General features: G+C 36.3%; 1 protein-coding gene across 2 annotated transcripts; it reads right to left on the bottom strand.

Annotated features, from left to right (window-relative positions):
• Positions 1–3,241: 3,241 nt before the first annotated feature.
• Positions 3,242–11,162, bottom strand: LOC105049239 (protein HIGH CHLOROPHYLL FLUORESCENCE PHENOTYPE 173, chloroplastic). Of its 2 annotated transcripts, XM_010928818.3 has the most exons (13): positions 10,368–11,161; positions 9,938–10,150; positions 9,613–9,817; positions 9,248–9,323; positions 8,973–9,108; positions 8,746–8,850; positions 8,528–8,608; positions 7,254–7,343; positions 7,082–7,147; positions 3,871–3,927; positions 3,715–3,792; positions 3,579–3,626; positions 3,242–3,473 (listed from the first exon to the last, which is right to left on the bottom strand). In XM_010928818.3, the coding sequence occupies exons 1-13, from the start codon at positions 11,034–11,036 to the stop codon at positions 3,402–3,404; spliced, it is 1,896 nt and encodes a 631-aa protein (XP_010927120.1). In that variant the 5' UTR covers positions 11,037–11,161; the 3' UTR covers positions 3,242–3,401. The 2 variants fall into 2 exon arrangements, 1 of the variants encoding a protein (XP_010927120.1); XR_832772.4 differs by lacking the exon at positions 3,242–3,473 and having other exon boundaries at positions 3,591–3,626; positions 7,254–7,303; positions 10,368–11,162.
• Between the last annotated feature and the right edge of the window lie 3,560 nt (positions 11,163–14,722).

The following is a 14,722-nucleotide window of genomic DNA, read 5'->3' as shown; positions in this document are numbered from 1 at the left end:
GAGGCATTTAACCAACAAGATGTCAAAATTTTAACATATAATGTTATAATTTGGATACAGGATGTCATAAAAATATTAAAAAATTATACTTGATTTATGTTTTGATTATAGGATGTCATAATATTAATCTATCATATCATAATTTTGACATCGGATGTTATAATATTGTCAAAACCATATTTCGAAGGTGTTTTAACTATACGATGTCATAATCTTAATATCAAATATCATAACTGTCCCAGGATATCAGAAAAAAGTCAAAAAAGTATTTTGATTTTGTTTTATCTACAGAATGTTATAATATTAATTTAGAATATCATAATTTTGATCGAAAATATCATAATATTTTAAAAATAAAATCAAAAAATATTTTAGGTGCAGGATGTCATGCTTTTAGCATCGAATATCATAATTTTATAGCAACATGTCATAAAAATATCAAAAAGTATACTTAGAAGATGCTTTACCTACAGGATGTCATAATATTAATATATAATATCAAAATTTGAATTTGAAATATCATAAAAATATCAAAATATATCTTCAAAAAATATTTTATCTATAGGATGTCATAATTTTAATATCGAATATCATAATTTTGATCCAGAATATCATAAAAATATCAAAAAAAAAAATTTATTTTATTTTACCTATAGAATGTTATAATATTAATATATAATATCATAATTTAGACTTGAAATATCATAATATTATCAAAATATATATTTAAAAAATATTTTACCTACAAAATGTCATAATTTTAACGTCAAATACCATAATTTCGGCCTAAGATGTCATTAAAATAACAAAAAAAAAATTTTATTTTATTTTATCTATAGAATATCATAATATTAATATATAATATCATAATTTAGATTTGAGATGTCATAATAATATTAAAATATGCCTTCGAAAGGTATTTTACCTACAAAATGTCATAATTTTAACGTCGAATGTCACAATTTCGATCTAGAATATTATAAAAATATCAAAAAAAAAAATTTAATTTTGTTTTATCTACAGGATGTCATAATATTAATATATAATATTATAATTTAGATCTGAGGTACCATAATATTATCAAAATTATCTTCGAAAGATATTTTATCGATAGAATATTATAATTTTAATGTTGAATATCATAATTTCAATTCAGGATGTCATAAAAATATCAAAAAAAAATTTTGATTTTGTTTTACCTATATGATGTCATAATATTGATATATAATATCATAATTTGAATTTAGAATGTTGTAATATTATTAAAACTGCCCTCGGTATGTATTTTATCTACAGAATATCATTATTTTAACATCGAATGTCATCATTTTGATCCAGGATGTCATAAAAATATCCAAAAGTATACTTCCAAGTTGATGTTATAAAATCAATCGAGAATGTCATGATATCCTGACTTATTATACTTTTAGATAAAATTTTTATGACATGCTGTATTCAAAACTGAAAAAAGAACTCTATTTGAACCTACTAACGCATTAACTTTGTTTAACTACCAAGAAACTGCTCTAATAAAAGAGCTATCATGAAATCATAAAAAAGTATCTGCAGATGGTATTTTACTTTCTGATAGATAGAATATGCTATTTGGATGGATAATATTATCTATATGTTACTCAACAATCTCGGACATACCATTGTGGCTGAAATTTTTTTCTTGAACACGCAAAAGCTTAACAAAATGAGGAAGAAGAGAGAGAAGAGCAGCATTCGAAATATCTAACTAGACTGCATAATAGTAAAAACATCGTCTTAGAGGGAAGGATATTTTCATCATGTTAAATTTGAAAAATAGATTATAACGTGCATTAAATGTTTCTGATGATGGAACAGTGCATTGTTTTTATTTTTTTCGCATCTTCGGTCGTCCAGTCATATCGAGCCACGAGAGTGCCATGTGGACCAATCGAGCGAGATAGTGCACTCCATATCAGATTTTCTACACCATAGGCGATGTACAAATAATTTTGCTTAAGACAACTAGAGAAATTCTTTATGCTATTAGACTGCATGGCTTTAAAAGAATATGTGGATGATAGACGTTAAGAATTTTATTTTAATATATTTTTTAAAAATAATAAAATATTAATAAAAATGACAAAATTAAATATTAATATTATTGATAAGATCAATAGTATTTTAATAAAAATAATATATTTCAAAAATAATAATAAATTTTTATAAAAATATTTGTAGAAGATTAATAAATTTTAATAATATATTAATAAAATTATATATTATTAAATATTAATAAAATATATTATTTTTAAAATAAAATATATAATGAATTTAAAAATATTTGCATATGACATATTTTTTAAATAAGAAAAAAAGTATCCGGCACATCGTGCAGGTTTTATGCTAGTTGGATATTACAAAATTTTAGTTAGTGAGTCCAAAAAATCAATTGGATTGGATTGTTATTCTAAAAAATAATTATGTAAAATTTTAATTAGTGATCCAAAAAAATTAACTGGATTTGATTATGCTCTTTGAAAAAACAATCACACTATAATCAAACTGATTATAGTGAAATTTTAAGTGAAACTAAGAAAGTAGATGTAGGATTGCACCAAACTACTATAAATTTTCTGTATTTATATTGTGCCTCATCTTGCTTACTTTTAATTCTTGCATTGTTTCTAAATTCCACTACTGCACATCACTCATTCTTCGTAATCAAGTTAGTTTGATTAAAGTATATATTTATTAGAATTAGTAAAAATTTTTGAATCCAATTTATCCCTCCCCCTTTTTAAGTTGCTAATTTTTCTAGACAACCACACAACTCCAACATGACAACCTATGACTCTACCTCTATTTAAAGCGGTAAGAAGGAGCAAGAGGTGAGTCCAGCACCAGACCCAAAATTCTCCCTTCGTTGCTTCTCGCCATTTTTCCTCCTTGTTTCTTAGACTCTAGCTAATTTAGGCATCTTAAGATCCCCTACCAAACACACTCCAGTGTGCGGGCTTTTCTTACGGGTCTGACCACCACCGACCGAAGTGCCCGATTGAGCTCTCAACGGAGGCACTATTGGAGCCAAGTGGCAACATTCTTGCAGCTATGTCAATGTGTTCTCTTGGTTGTTGCTGTTTTATTATCTGATTGAAGTAATTGATTTTGCTTCTTCTTTGTATCTTGATGGTTCTGTTATTAATTTTAGGCACAGAAGAGGAAGGGTCAATCCTCCAAACGCAAACCACCGTATCCTTCTTCCATATGCCACCAATTCTTTCTCCTACACTACCAAATATAATTGACAACGGATCATGTACAAAATTACATGTACAAATTATAGATGATCGCCTAACAGGCAAAAATTGCCGTATCTATACAAAGGAACGGGCGTGTAGCATCAGTAAGTTATATAATTCTTGAAATCAGGTGTTTTTCTCTAGAACAGATAGAGCTGGCGTGAGATAGTTATTTGCTTTGTCAGGCAAATGTGCAACCTGAAATAGCAGTTTCTAAACAGATTAGGAAACCAAAAACCTGAAATACAGACCAAATTGACTTATTAAAATATAAAGATTTAAACAATTCGATTCATTCATTACCAATTCAAAAAGCTCCTTTCCTTGCTCAGCAACATACTCATAGCATACCTGACAATGATCAAATTAATTAGGTTTGGTGCTCAATAACAAAATGATAAGTGTACGACAAATAAGCAGACAGATGCATAAATCTCACATCAAAGCTCTTATTTCTTGCCGTTGAATCATGCAATGCCTTGACACATATATCTGCTACATCGGCGCAGCTGATGCCCTGCATTATGAAGTGATGTTAGGGAGCTGATGCAATTGTGGAGCTCCAGATTTTTTGGTGCACGGGCATCAGTCTCACCTGAGAGATCCTGTTCCCTTGATCAAAGATCAGTGCACGCTGACCGCCAGGTTCTTCCTGGAAAATAAAAATATTTTTTGGAATTAGGCAAAAAGGTCAATACTACAAAAGATCAAAGTTGAGGACAATTTTTGCAAGTGCTGACCTTCCTAGACACATCCTAAGGCAAAACACAAAAGAACTGAACTAACACTTTACAGAGAATCGAGGTCCAGCCATCTACAACCATATGATGCATGTCAGAGAAGGTTATATTAGGGATGGCTGTGCTTAAAGCCACACAAGGGGTATGTGACTACACATGCTGAGACATCCCTCGTGTTAAAGAGTTAAATTGGTTGCTCTCTTTTAAAGCCATGATATAGTGATAATCTCATCCAACCTCAAGATTCCCATTGAACAAGTTTTATTGAATGATGATAAATATTGAATGCATGGCAAAGAGCTGGAAATGTTGCCAGCAATGTAATTCTCTAGAAAATTGAGGAACTCTAACCTTCATGATCTGCAGGAAGGATGACTATATTGATAATGTAATAATGTCAAACCCTCCCCCTCTTCAATAAGGTTGTGTAGAGATCAACATTAATCATTAATATTGCAACTACCTGTTTTCAAGACTAACCACATCCTAATCAACTGCTTAGAACTATCGCAATCAGCCAACCATCAATATGAAACCAGCATGACATCTGTTTTAATCCATGCAGTTCTATCATAAGTTATATCCACAGTCCAAAACAACCCTTTCAAAATCTTGCTCAACAGTAATCATCCAGATTTTCTTATTATTCCCATTTGGCTTTTCCATAACTCCTGAACATCCATCTTTAACAGGCATCATCTAAACCTTGTTGGTCGACGAAACAAATTCCAGTCAACTTTTCCTATTTATCTTTCACTAGTGCTACTCCTTACCTTTGTTACTACATCCTATCCAGGTAAAAAGCCATATTTGGAATCATGGGTATCTTCAAGTGTGAAGTTTCAAGAGGAAGAAAGCATTGACTGTTGGAAATGAAACTGAAATGTAGTACTAAAGGAACTCAGAAACCTAAAGATGGCAGTAGAAGCATCCCCTTATGAGCTTGCATGGTTAAAAGACTATGGTAGGTATTTGGTCAAGCTCCAATATAATTTAATTAATATGTTACAGCTTAGCAAAGTAGAAGGTTCTACTTGAGATAGTTCATGTACCGATTGACTCAAAACCACAATACTAACCCATTTATCCATTCTAAAGCTGCCAAATAACACATATTACCACTCATTTTCTCTGGTCACAAAGAAAAGAATTATCATAGTATCTTAAAAACCCAAATAACCCTTTGTAACAGCAACTCACCATCATCCAAACCACAGTTCCTCTGGTAACATCTCAACCATCCACATGCATCATGAATCATGCACTTATTCTCAACCATAACCTATCCTAGGTAACATGTTGAGCCGATATAACCATCAATCACATCCTCGAAAGTCGAAACAGTGCTCCTAGCCCTTGGATTCACCATTTTATGAGAACCAGCCAATGACAACATTGTAAATCCTAGTGAATTGAAGTGTTTAGAACCTTTAGGATAAAACAAGATTTTGCCAGTTTCATGTGAGATTTAAAACATTTATTTATTGAACAATAAATTTTATTGAATCATGATAAATATTTGAATGCATGGCACAGAGCTGGAAATGTTGCCAGCAATGTAATTCTCTAGGGAATTGAGGAACTCTAACCTTCATGATCCGCAGGAAGGATGACTATATTGATAATGTAATAATATCAAACCCTCAGGTTCTTCAATAAGGTTGTGTAGAGCTCCACGTTAATCATTAATATCGCAACTACCTGTTTTCAAGACAAACCACACCCTAATCAACTACATAGAACTATAGCAATCAGCCAACCATCAATACGAAACCAGCACAACATCTTTTTAATCCATGCAGTTCTATCATAAGTTATATCCACAGTCCAAAACATCCCTTTCAAAATCTTCCTCAACAGCAATCATCCAGATTTTCTTATTATTCCCATTTGGCTTGTCTCCTGAACATCCATCTTTAACAGGCATCATGTAAAACTTGTTGGTCGATGAAACAAATTCCAGTCAATTTTTCCTGATTATCCTTCACTAGCGCTACTCCTTACCTCTTGTTTACCACATCCTATCCATGTAAAAAGCCATATTCGGAATCATGAGTATCTTCAAGTGTGAAGTTTCAAGAGGAAGAAAGCATTAACCATTGGAAATGAAACTGAAATGTAGTACTAAAGGAACTTGGAAACCTAAAGTAGAAGCATGCCCTTATGAGCTTGCACGGTTAAAAGGCTATGCTAGGTATTTGGTGAAGCTCCAATATAATTTAATTAATATGTTAGTGCTTAGCAAAATAGAAAGTTCTTCTTGAGATAGTTCCTGTACTGATTAACTCAAAACCACAATACTAACCCCTTTATCCATTCTAAAGCTGCCAAATAACATGTCTTACCACTCATTTTCTCTGGTCACAAAGAAAAGAATGATCATAGTATCTTAAAAACCCAAATAACCCCTTCCAACAGCAACTCACCATCATCCAAACCACAGTTCCTCTGGTAACACCTCAACCATCCACAAACATCATGAATCATACACTCATTCTCAACTACAACCTATCCTACGTAACATGTGGAGCCTATATAACAATGGATCGCATTCTAGAAACAGTGCTCCTAGCCCTTGGATTCACCTTTTTATAAGAACCAGCCAATGACATCATTGTACATCCTAGTGAATTGAAGTGTTTGGAACTTTTAGGATAAAGCAAGATTTTGCAAGTTTCATGTGAGATTTAAAACATTTATTTATGTATTTATTACTCATTCCACTATCTCCACACTTTTCCCTTCATGCAGGTCACAAGTTAAATGTCCAACTGCAGTGCCCCATAGAAAGCTATAAAGCACAAGAATAAGTTGTATTAAATTATATTTTGAACATGGAAGATTAACTACACCAGTTTAGATTTCAAGCACTATGTTTTTTATTTTATTTTATTTTTTCATGATTATGCAAATGTTGTAGAATTATAACTCAAAAGTCATATGATTTTAATCCATGCTATGCAAATGCAGCTTAAATTGGCATGCTGTATAGCAGTTATATTATATGCAATCACTAATTCATCCTTTAGTGACAAGAATAGAAACACAACATCAGTCTGATGGTACCTGCAACGGACCAGGACGAATAATGGTATATCCAAGGCCTGATCTTCTTAATGAATCCTCTCCAGCCTGAAAGAAAATGAAAAAGAATTTTGTTAGAAAAAACAAGCTTACTTCAAGCAGCAATTCGAGAACATGACATGGTTGATAAGTTACATGATTCATAAAGAAATACCTTCTTGGCTTTAAGAACTTGCTCCCTTCTGCTGCGTTCAATTCCAGATCCTGTACATGAAACCAATATAAAGTCCGTTTCTTGGCCAGTCTGCAAATATTCAATATATAAATCTGATGAGTATGATGATAAAAAGCTTCTAATTCTTTAATCTTTATATAAGTTTCATTTTCACAAAATAATTCCCCTCATAAAATGACACTAGAAGCGAACGGAAAATTGAATGAGCCCAAGAAAAACAGGTTATAAATTGCTGTTCTACGTGCTTACATATGTTAAGATATACAGAGTTTTCCTAAGTTGTTGATTGTGCATGAAGTTCAAATCATGCAACACACCATGCCTAAGAAGTTGCCCCTCCACTCTACAATTATTATTTCCAGAACCTGTTTGGTTTTCTTCAAATACTATGCATGCCATCTCATTGATCCAAGAAGACCACCAGATCTTTCATGGACTAATTTGGCCATTTTGGATATGAGCGAATGTGATTTGGAGGCCATGTATGCCAAATCCAACTATGAATCTTTTCTTCCAGATGGTACAGTTTTCTTAGATAATGTCTGAATTCAGCATTCTCCAAGCACTAAAACGAAGCTCTATTCAAGTACTACTAGGATGTGACCACCTTCAAGGGATTCGTCACACCTAGCTGACATAAGGTACAAGAACATTTGGGGTCCAAAACAGGCTGGTCAAAGAAAACTTTCTTTCTTTTTTGTAAGAAATGGACTGAGCATATCTTCCAATCTGGAAGTAATTAAAGAATGCTACAGAAGTCAAAAATTGATGTACCGGTTAAGGTCGTACTCTTGGACAGATTTTTTTTCTTAACATAATTTTCCTATTCTTTTAGAAAATTTTTCATCTCGTTCAACTATAAGAGGAATTTGACTCGAATTCTGAAAGAACAAAAATGACTAGTACAATTAGAGGCTTTATGTATCAGTTCATAATCAATTAATGAAAGCAAAAAAGGTTAGGACCTTATTTTCAAGATTTATTTGTTTTTTATTATTGTAGTTATTATTTTCAGTGAGAGGTCCGAGTGCAGCGGATTGATGGGATAGCTTCTTTCTCTCTCCAACGGTATATAGTTTTATAACTAGAACCATAAGGTCAGTTGTAGAATTTAATGCTAAAGTTTCAGCATTTTCAAATTTGGAGGTTACACATAAATGGCAACTTAGACAAATAGGATTGACAGACAGATAACTTTTCCATTTTATTAAAGGATTGTACAAAACAAGTAATCAACTGTCAGAGCAACTTACAGGTAATGCTTTTATGTATTCCATTATCAATTTGAAGCTTCTAGGGTCCTGTCTATTTCCTCCAGGTCCTTCAACAGGTTTCTGCAGTAAGCATATGAATATAGGAGTTACAAGAAATATGAGATGCATGATGCATCACACGACTTTGGAAAAAAAATGAATAATATTTGACACCAAATTTACAACTCTAGTTTCATTGCACTAGGAGGAGGATGAACCTGTCTTCTTGGTTCGAAACGAATGGTCAATGTATGTACAAGAAAAGGGTCTAGGGGAGGATCATCTGGTTTCACCGGACGAAAAGATGAAAATGGTACTCTTACCTGCAAAAAACAGTTACAAAAGGCAGCGAGTCTTCACAAGCAGATAAGCACTATTAAAACAAATACCAAGTTTGATGGAAATAGAAAAGATCCAGCGGCTGTGGAGGTAAGGAATTCCTGACCCTGCAAAAGCCGACTTTTGTGGTCATTCGAGCAAAATACATTTTGCTCTGAGAAGTATCAGCTAGTGGGCCAGCCTCAAGTATTAAAACATAGGACCTTCCATTTCCCCCAACCGAGAGAAGCAAACCATCATACCTAGCCACATCACGTCACATATTTATGTAAATGAATATCTTGCATTTATGAGTATGAAGATGACAAAGCATAAGATATTGCCCCTGCAACTAGCAGTATAATGCAATTTGAACCCTTTAATAGAGCAAGCATCCAGTACCTGTCGAGTGTAGAACCCAATGGAAGAGCAAGCTTTTTGGAGAGTTCCACATATCCGCCTCTAGTAAAGACATATCCTGCAGGAGATAAGAGAGTACTTCAGATTCCTCTACACATGAAGCATAATTCAACCCATGCGGCAGAAGCATGAAGCATAATTCAATCCATGTGGCAGAAACACCAGTTTGTTTCTGCTTAGGGTACCTTAATCATCTGATAGTATGCATATAGCCACCAAAGCAGAATTTCTTTACACTGTTTGAAACTCTGACAACCAAAGAATGAGGTGGGTGGGCGGGTGGTTGGTTTATTTATTTATTTATTTATTTCAGAGGTAACTTGAAGGAATGGCAGCACGAGCATTACCTGAGAAGACAGCATCACCAGATTCCGTATATTCAAACTTTGCATCCATCCCCCCATCATACTTGGCAGCAACAACATCCTGAAAGTAAGTTCCCCGGCGAACTTCCCAGCCTTTCAATGATTCAGCAGATTTGAATTTCGCAAGCACGAGCTTGCTCTTGCTACTCTTGCCAGCCCTCAGCCGTGCTAGCTGATTGTTGTAATCCTGAAAATAAAATCAAAGCTCAGATCAGCCACCTGGAGCCTGTTTGCCTGTTTGTCATAACATAAAAAGCCCCCCAAATTATGGGCATGCCACCGCATTCTTCAGAGGTCAAAAGATGACCTGAAATGCCTTGGTGACGTTGCGCACCCCTTGGTAATCGACTCTGTTGAGGTCCCCCGTGATAGCAGAGCGTGCGGTGGCGCAGTAGATGATCTTGTTGCAGCCCTCCACGGCAGCTTTGAGAGTGGAAGGTTCGCCCACATCACCAACCGCTATTGCCACCGATCTCGGCAGCGTATCTAGCACTTCTGGATCAGCTTTTCTTACTAAAGCCTGATTGGTGGATCAACAATGATTCATTCAGGACCAATAAGTTTCTTGATTATTTTCTGTTAACTGCAATTAAAGTAATTAGAAAAAGCAAAAAGCCTTTCTCCCCCGTCATCTTCTTCTTCTTCTAGCCGCCAGATATCAATACACAAAAGAGGAAATTAAGGATTAGTGTTAGGGTTCGGGGACGGAGCCGGGGGACATAGATGGAGTCGCTTACCTTGACCTTGTATCCCCTAAGCATGAGCTTGCGGACGACGATTCGTCCGATCCGGCTTGTAGCCCCGACAACGAGCACGGTGGTGTCCTGCGCGCCGGGGATGGTGAACTCGCACATGGGTCCACGGATGAGGACCGCGTCGAGGAGGCGGTCGTCGGCGGTGGGAGTCCGAGAGATCTGGCCCAGCCCCGAGAATTTGCGCCACACCTCGTCGAAGATCTGGCGGGATCTCCGCCCCAGGCCCACCGGGTTCACGTCTTCCAGCGTCAGCGAGACCGAGGGGCCCTGCTGCTGCTGCTGCTGCTTGCTGCTGCTTGTCGGGGCATCCCCTTCCTTCGCGCAGTCGCCCTTTCTCTTCTCTTCTGCTGCGACCCTTCTCTGATCCCTCGCAGTCGGAGCGCTGCTGCTGTTGCTGCCACCGTTTCGATGGGCCTTCTTCTGCTCGTCGCCGTCGCCGATGATGTTGCCACCACCAAGCTGGCTCCTCCGGATTGCCAGTGCCAACGGGAAGCGTCTGAATGCGACAGGTGGAATGTGGTGGTCATGGACCTTGAGACTTGACAGACGGAGCCCGAGGAAATTGGAGGAGGACTGGGGATTCTGTTTCTGGTAGTTCAGTCCATTTGGACATGCTGCTGCACCAATCCCGCCGCCGTGCCGTAGAGCCATGCAACAGAAAATGGGTGGTAGCACCGAACAAAGGGGGATCCGTTCTTGTCCTGCCGCAATAAGACCTCCTCCTCCGTCTTCATCCCTCTAAATCCGACTCCAACTGCGCCGTCCCTGTTGAGCGATCGATGGGCCACAGAAATGCGAGGGGGGTGACCGAGTGCGTGTGTGGCTGCAGATTGCCCGCGCGTTTGTCATGCCCCACCTGGTGGCAAGCAGACCTTGGCTTCGGAGGACGTGGCTACCGACGATACACGTGCCGCTTCTGTGTACCCCAAAACATGATCGAAACTAACTTAAAATATATATATATATATATATATATATATATATATATATATATATATATATATATATATATATATATATCATCTATCTTGAATTATTTAATAAAAATCAATATATTATTTTTTTTTTCATTCAAATTAATAAAAGATATCAACTTGGTTAATGATGCAATTTTTCTCCATAAAATTTTCAACTAAATCTGAAAAACAATAATTTTTTTCAAAAACGAATGATATTCATTTTTTCTATTCAATGATTCAAGATACAAGTAACAGGACAATCATAATAAAAAATTTCTTCACATTGATTGATAATCTGAGCATGGATAACAGACAATCATCTGGATTATTGAAAAAGTAAGTCGAATGACAAGTTAAAATAATCAATCTTAGGTGGTCTTCTTTACCACCATGGTGGTGGTGGTGTTGGTGGTATTGTGGCCAATCCTCAAGTGCGTTTGAGTTCGATGAAGAGCAATCTGCAAAATAAATTCACTGATCGAAATTTTATCCGACGAAGATCTTCGATGCCTAAATCAGTGGGGAGTGGCGAACAAAAGATTTAGAGTAGAATTCGACAGAATTTTAGTCCAAAAAAAATCTCTTACCTCTATTCCCTTACCTCTCCTTTATAGGCAATTTGGGTGTAACCATTGAACACATGGAGTCCCACTTTTTATGCTACTAAAAGATAGTTAACCTCTATTATCGGACCATAATCATGAAGTTAGTAGATAGTTTACACCTACTAACAATCGTGGCATATAGTTATTACATACGATTGTAGTATCGTGGTCGTTGACTCTGATATACTGACTGACAATCGATAATTTTGATATACCGAATATATGTTGGTGCTTCTAATATACCGACTAACCATCAGCTGTACAATCGATCGAGTCGTTAAGATTGGTTGCCGTCTAAGGTGATTCGGAGTTATCGATAGATCGTCGATTTACCGATAGATAATCGGCCATTCGTGTTCCATGACGTTGATAGAATGTCGGGTGACGAATCCTATAGACGCCATAGTCGAACAACTCCTTTGACGGTCCCATTTTGATGGTCCATCATCTGCTGCCAACATATAGTTGGGGCTCGACTTCGAATCGGGGGCGGGGAGCAGATCTGATTGTCCTAACAGTTGTCCCCTACTCCCAAGTCCAAGATGGCTTGATGCATTAGACCATAGAAGTTAGCATATCTTCTGCCATCTCTGATTTTGCAATCATTTTGACTACAGGCATTAATGATCCTCTTGAAAATTGAAAATCTCCAGCCATTTTGTCATTTCGAGGATCGTGCGATATCATTGAGATATCGAATCGAAAAGACGGTTATTTAATGTTGCAGTTGGTTGGACAGTGGAATGATCCAATTGATTTGATTTTGACCAATCGGGTGCCACCATGCGTCCGACGATTATTGGATATTGACAATCCATGCTGATAGTGCGATGTGTCTTGATCAGGTGGTAGATGCATCGAAAGATTCGAATGATGTTCGGCCCCTAGCATTGCCAAGTGTCAAGATCTGGATGATTCTTGATTTGAATGAATCTATCTCGGTCGTCAATGGGTTCTATACAAAGAAAGCATTCCTCCTTCATTTGGATCTTCTACTGCAACTCTGAGAGCTCGAGAGTTTTCCCATGGGTGTCAAGAGCTCCAGAAAATCATCTTCTTTTTCGTGTCTTCATGATCTTCAAGATTTCCTTCTGCCTTTAGGTTGGCTTTTTCTCCTCCCCTCCTTCCCTTCTTTGCATCTTTGTCGATCTTTTCCACCATTGTTAATGGCCAGTAGTAGTAAAAAAGGCAAGGCTAATGTTAGAAAAAATGAAGATAGATCTATAGATAGGGTCCCAGTCCAAAATCTTCTCGAGGTAGTCGATCGGCTAGTTTAGTTGATGACTCCCTTTTAGATCCAGCCGTAGAAGTTTCTTTTATGATTGAATCCAAAGTCCTTTTGCTCTGAGAATGATATTATATCTCGAAGTAGTTCCGATTTTATGCACCTGATCCAGATGATCGGGTGATTTCTCCTCCTTCAGATCAAGTAGCTTTTTATGTAAAGAACCTTCGGACTGGCCTTCATTTTTTAATTTTGGACTTTCTTCGAAATATTTTTGATTATTATAGGATTTGTTTAGGCCAACTTGCTTTGAATTCCATTCAGCTTCTCATAAGTTTTGCTCTATTATGTCATATGATTCCGACCAACCCCAGAGTGTCCCTTTTTCAAGCTTTCTTCATACACCATCCACACCTTAAGGCCGAGGGTTGATGGTTTTTCAGTCTGAAAAAAGATCTGTCTTTTATTACCAGGCTTTCTTCTTCCATCCATAGATGGAAGAACTAATTCTTTTTTATTTCTTTTTCTTCAGTCTGGAGCTTTCCTTCTATTAGAATTCAGGGTTTGGTGCATGCATATATATTTCAAAATTTTAATTTTTAAACACCATAGTGAAGAATAAGAATAAAATATTTTTAATCTGAATTATGTATGCATGAAAACATAAAACTACATAGATCTATCTCATATGCTGAAATTGATATATGCTGAAATTCAGATTATGATTAAATCACATACCTGTTTCGCAATCTTTTTCTTCGAATCTAGATTTGGAAGAGAAGAGGTTCTCTTTTAGCCGCATAAGTGTCCGGCCTCTACGAGTATCTACTCGGGATCAGCCTGGAACAGCCCTCTATGATCTGAATTTTGGTTCTCTAAAATTCAGCCTGCTGAATCTGAACAAAGCCTGGATCGCGATCAACGTTTGATCTTTTTTCTTGATCTTCTTCTTCTCCTCTTTTCCAGACTTTTCTCCTTGTTATGTGCTGCTACAAGACACCAGCAACTAGCCAAGATGGCACGCCCAACACTTTGGGCATGGAGGCTTTGGGACATCCCAAAAGATGGGATGTGTGGGATGCCCAAAGGAAGAAGCGAGAGGGAGAGGAAGAGAGGGCTTAGGGAAATCTTCTAGGCATGGGGCTTGCTAATTTTTGAATGCTCTAGAGATCTTAAAGGAGGTTACTTTAAATAGACACAAGAATTGAATCCTATTCAATCACATAATACAAGTGCTACTTGCATTGGATTTTCTATTAACTTAAGTTATCCAACTTACTTTAGGAGACCCTTTAGGTGTCAACAATTGGAGCTTTTGCATTTATAATTAGACACCCCAAAACACACCCAAGAGATGCCTCATAAGAGAACTAAAAGCCCTCTAATCAATGGATACGCCCCACTTGATCAAATCAAGGTGGCACCCAAAAATAACTATTAAAAAAATTAATTACAGACTTGCATCCTTAATTAATATGATCCATAATCTTAGATACCTAATAATTAGAGTCTCATGAATCTAATTCATGTAGGTTATTAGCAGGTAAT

The sequence above is a fragment of the Elaeis guineensis genome, chromosome 7 (genome assembly GCF_000442705.2).
Source record: "Elaeis guineensis isolate ETL-2024a chromosome 7, EG11, whole genome shotgun sequence".
NCBI classification, from domain to species: domain Eukaryota; kingdom Viridiplantae; phylum Streptophyta; class Magnoliopsida; order Arecales; family Arecaceae; genus Elaeis; species Elaeis guineensis.
Note: the sequence above shows the minus strand (reverse complement) of the source record. Positions and strands in the feature narration are given on the sequence as shown.

Bases quoted from the DNA above. Each gene is read 5' to 3' on its own strand.
- LOC105049239 (XM_010928818.3), bottom strand. From the start codon at position 11,036: ATGGCTCTACGGCACGGCGGCGGGATTGGTGCAGCAGCATGTCCAAAT. The intron at 9,324-9,612 runs GTAATGCTCGTG...TATCTCCTGCAG, and splicing joins TGGTGATGCTGTCTTCTCAG to GATATGTCTTTACTAGAGGC. The intron at 9,109-9,247 runs GTACTGGATGCT...TGATGTGGCTAG, and splicing joins TTGGGTTCTACACTCGACAG to GTATGATGGTTTGCTTCTCT.